The sequence below is a fragment of the Solanum verrucosum genome, unplaced genomic scaffold (genome assembly GCF_900185275.1).
Source record: "Solanum verrucosum unplaced genomic scaffold, falcon-dt-bn FXZP01000136.1, whole genome shotgun sequence".
NCBI lineage: Eukaryota > Viridiplantae > Streptophyta > Magnoliopsida > Solanales > Solanaceae > Solanum > Solanum verrucosum.
In genome coordinates, this window is record NW_026020145.1 from 1 (window position 1) to 4,095 (window position 4,095).

Consider the following 4,095-nt stretch of genomic DNA (forward strand, 5'->3'; position numbering starts at 1 on the left):
AAGGCAATTCACAAAGAATTATGATCAACACGAAGCCTTTTCATTAATCCTTTTTTTAATCATTAAGATTAGTAAAGTGGAACAATAAGTCCATCCCATCATTTCCCATTACTCTCAAACACACAAAATCAAGGGAAACACACGATTCTACTAGATTACAAAGTTTTAGAGATCACTTGACTTTATTCAATCAAATAGTCAATCCAATACTTAAGTCTTTCTCTTCCGAACAACGTTCAGGGACACACAATCTAATTCAATCAATTAATCAAATACAATTTGAGAAATAACAATACACAATTCATACTATTTTGAAAAATGGGCCAATCAACTCAAAAACCCATTCCAAAATTGAGGTTTCAATCCAAAATTCTTTACTTGAAAAGACTACCTAAGGCATTTGGAACTCATTGGTAAAAACTATTTCGAAACAGGACTTATAATAATTTCACAATCACCATTTTAGTTCAGAACTAAATTTCATGAAAAACCATGTCATTTTCCAATCAAAATCCCAAGTGTTGATGTTAAAATCCATAAATGATCAAAGGAAATTGAAGTTTTAGGGTAACAAAATCTTACCCAAATGATTTAGCACAAGAAATCATTTTAAAATTGCTTGAAGGGTTTTACCAAGCTCAAAAATTGAAATGGGGCTAAAACCCCGAAATTTCAAACCAAAAACCCTCTCTGACGTCGCGAATGAGACCCAGGTTCGTATAAGCAAACCCGACAGAAATGGAACCTCTTGCAAAAGCAAAGGCTCCTTTGCTTTTGCGAAGTTTATTTAAACGTCTACTCTTCACAAAAGCGCGGCCTGCAGACACCATCAAACACAACCAACTTTCAAATCATCAAAATGCCTTCGGAATTTGTTCGGAACACATAAATACATAATATATAAGCAAATGGATTGTCTTCAACATTTCGAAAAGAATGAAACCATCGAAACACGAGAGTTCTTCTTCAGTCGAAACTCGTGAAAGTCACAAGAAATGAACATAACGCCTAAAAAAGTCAAATTAACCTCTAGACCTCATAAAATTCAACCAAGACCTCACCTAGGCCTAAAAATCATCTCCAAATCCAACGCAACTCTCAGAATTCTGATTTGAGCATCCAAACAGTGAATGTTGACTACAATAAATAAAGACTAAAATTTAATAAATTTCTAACTTAGGACCTCAAATTCTCAAAAGGACTCTGAATTTTAAACTTATTACCCTCATAGACCAATTTCTACATTTCAGAATTGATGAAATCGGTAGAATTCTATTCCAACACTCGAAAGTCCAAAAGACACCGAAAATCAATTTTTAACAACTTGAGCCTTTCAAACTCACATTTTACGAAATTCACAATTTTTTACTGAAAGTTTGAAACCAACTTTCAGAACTCCATTAGAAACAACTCGGGGTTAAGATCGGGAGAGGGAGCACGGTACTTTTTAAATTTTTTTCCAAATATGACTAATCGGTTCATTACAGAAAGGGGGTGAAAAAGAATAGTTTTTCTTTCCAAATGTTATTGCGCTGAGTTTTATATTGAAAATCTTTATTAGATTCTAGCACCTAGTATTATAGTAATAAAGCATGTTGAATCCCGACGGATAGAGCTACACCGGGTGAAATATTCTTAAGGAGAGTGTCATAGGCACGCCTCAAGCTTTTAAGTATTTATGATTTAAATATTTTTCGTAAAATTTCCAAAAACAAGTCATACTTGTGACTAAAACAACGTACATATACTCACCTTTTAATTAACCTAATCTTTCAAGTTTGATTTAGAATCATTTTAATTTGTTGGATTACTACCTCTAGCTCATATAGTTTAGTCAAAAGTTATTCTCATATATTCACCTTTGACTTTAATGCCATTTTGAAACTTTTAAAAAAAAATTGATATATTCACCAATGAATAAATAACCATTGAGACTTTAAAGCATCTAGTTCATTGTGATCACGCTACATGGACTTCAACGGTGATGAATACTTGTACTTGTAAAACTATTGAATATTACAGAGTTTCAAAATGATGTTGAAACTCATCCGAGTCCCTCAATTCCAAAATAATAAATAAAGGCTTAAGTTGTTATAACAAAATGCAAAAGACCTTACATATATAATTTATTCTTCAGACACTACATTATATATTCTTCAAAAACTACATTATTTATTTCAAACACTACATTATTTATTTCACACGCTAGCTGAAACTAGCTAGTATTGCAAATTATTCATCATATATACAAACACAAATGCATATAGATAATTATAAGTTTATAGACACACACACAATTTATATATATATATATATATATATATATATATATATATATAATAAGAAGAACAATAGCATAGATCTTCTAATTCTTGAGAAGGTGACCCTCTAAATCCTTGGTCATGTCAATGACAATACCTAATAAAATGAGGGGCTCTGGAATGTCTTCAGTTTTCTTTTCGTACTCAAATGTCCATGTAGTCCATTGAGGTTGATGAGATGTTATAATGGTAAACGAACTATACATCTCTAGCAGATCTCCTTCAATAATTTTCCAACGAATTGATTTTTCATGAGGATTGATTGCTTCAATAACTTCCTTCATAAACTTCTGTTGTCCAGCTATAATTATCAACATAAAAAAATATTATTCTTAATTTGAACCGTACAAATCCACATCAAAGATTTAAACGTTTACCAAATAACATCTTTATCATGTTTAATTATTTTTCTCCATTTTTATTTTCACTTACACCAAAACTATCTAATGCTCATAAATATTTGATTGTCTACGTTCTCTAAATAGAGTCATCTTTTAATTCTAAATAGAAGAACTGACATTGTGAAGAATGCGTTAATTATTAAGGAAAACTATTAATTTAATTTTATCATGCTTACTATAATAGAAGTAATATTCCACATATTTGTTGTTGTTTTCTGCAAAATATATTTTAGTAGTTTGATTGTTGGAAAGATATATTACCGAAATCATACACTATTAAAAATTAATAATAATATTAACAAATCATAGAATACTTTAATAAGTTGAATCTGTTGAGCAACTAATTATTAGTAAGTAATATCTAACTGTTAGTTGGAAATAATAAAATAATTTTAAAGTAAAGATAATAATAATCAAGAAATTACTTTAAACCACAAGTGAAAACGTTTTTTTTTTTCTTGAAGCAAAAGGGTTTAATTAAAATACATTTATGGTAACAAAACACCATCTAATTACTCTTTCAAGAAGATCATTTCCTTGAAATATACCTTTCATACTAAGTAATACACCTAAATATAGAAAATCGATGTATGTAAATCCTATTGAGAGAGAGATCATAAAAATGTGTGTTACCCTCATTATAATTCCAGCTTACAATCGAATCAACTTTTACGCTTTCACCTTCATGAATCTCAAAACAGTTGACATTTTTGGGAGTTATATTAGCTATATGATGAGTATTCATGTGAAAAAGATCATGCACCAGATGTCCTCCACACTTCACCTCCATTGAAACAGTCAATTTTCCTTTCACGCCCATCTTTTATTCTCAGAATAACAATTATAAGTTTTGAAAAGAAGGTGGGTGAGAAAATACTTAAAACTTGTAGTCTTTATATAGACTTTAGTTAGCTGTGAAAAGCTAGCTAGTTGAACCATTTTCCACCACATAATTATATCACATGTCATTAATCACTAAGGTTTAAAGATTTGTTGCTTAAATTTTTAATACTAGTTATGGGAACGTGCCTTGTACGTTTGATATCTATTACTGTATAAAATTTATATAGGCCTAAATCATGTAAAGAAAAAATTTGAAATATCAACTCATTAACTTAAAAATAATAAAATATACATGTCATTATATCAATAAAATGAAAAATGTTTAACAAAATAATATGTTAATTAGAATAAGCAAGAATAAATAATAAATAAAAAATTATATAAGAATTATATGAAGATAAAATACAAAAGTGTAGTAAAAAAACATTTTAGGTCCAATTTATAAAGGATGAAATTGTGTACATCAAAAGTGGTGAATGAATGCAGAAGTAACAGAGAAAAAAAGATTAATGTACTTGATTTTGTATAGG

The 4,095-nt window shown here is 29.4% G+C and overlaps 1 protein-coding gene across 1 annotated transcript; it reads right to left on the reverse strand.

Annotated features, from left to right (window-relative positions):
• Positions 1–2,365: 2,365 nt before the first annotated feature.
• Positions 2,366–3,542, reverse strand: LOC125827996 (kirola-like). The gene is made up of 2 exons (XM_049507306.1): positions 3,356–3,542; positions 2,366–2,622 (listed from the first exon to the last, which is right to left on the reverse strand). The coding sequence occupies exons 1-2, from the start codon at positions 3,540–3,542 to the stop codon at positions 2,366–2,368; spliced, it is 444 nt and encodes a 147-aa protein (XP_049363263.1).
• Positions 3,543–4,095: the final 553 nt, after the last annotated feature.

Bases quoted from the DNA above. Each gene is read 5' to 3' on its own strand.
- LOC125827996 (XM_049507306.1), bottom strand. From the start codon at position 3,542: ATGGGCGTGAAAGGAAAATTGACTGTTTCAATGGAGGTGAAGTGTGGA. The intron at 2,623-3,355 runs GTAACACACATT...TGATAATTATAG, and splicing joins AAGCTGGAATTATAATGAGG to CTGGACAACAGAAGTTTATG.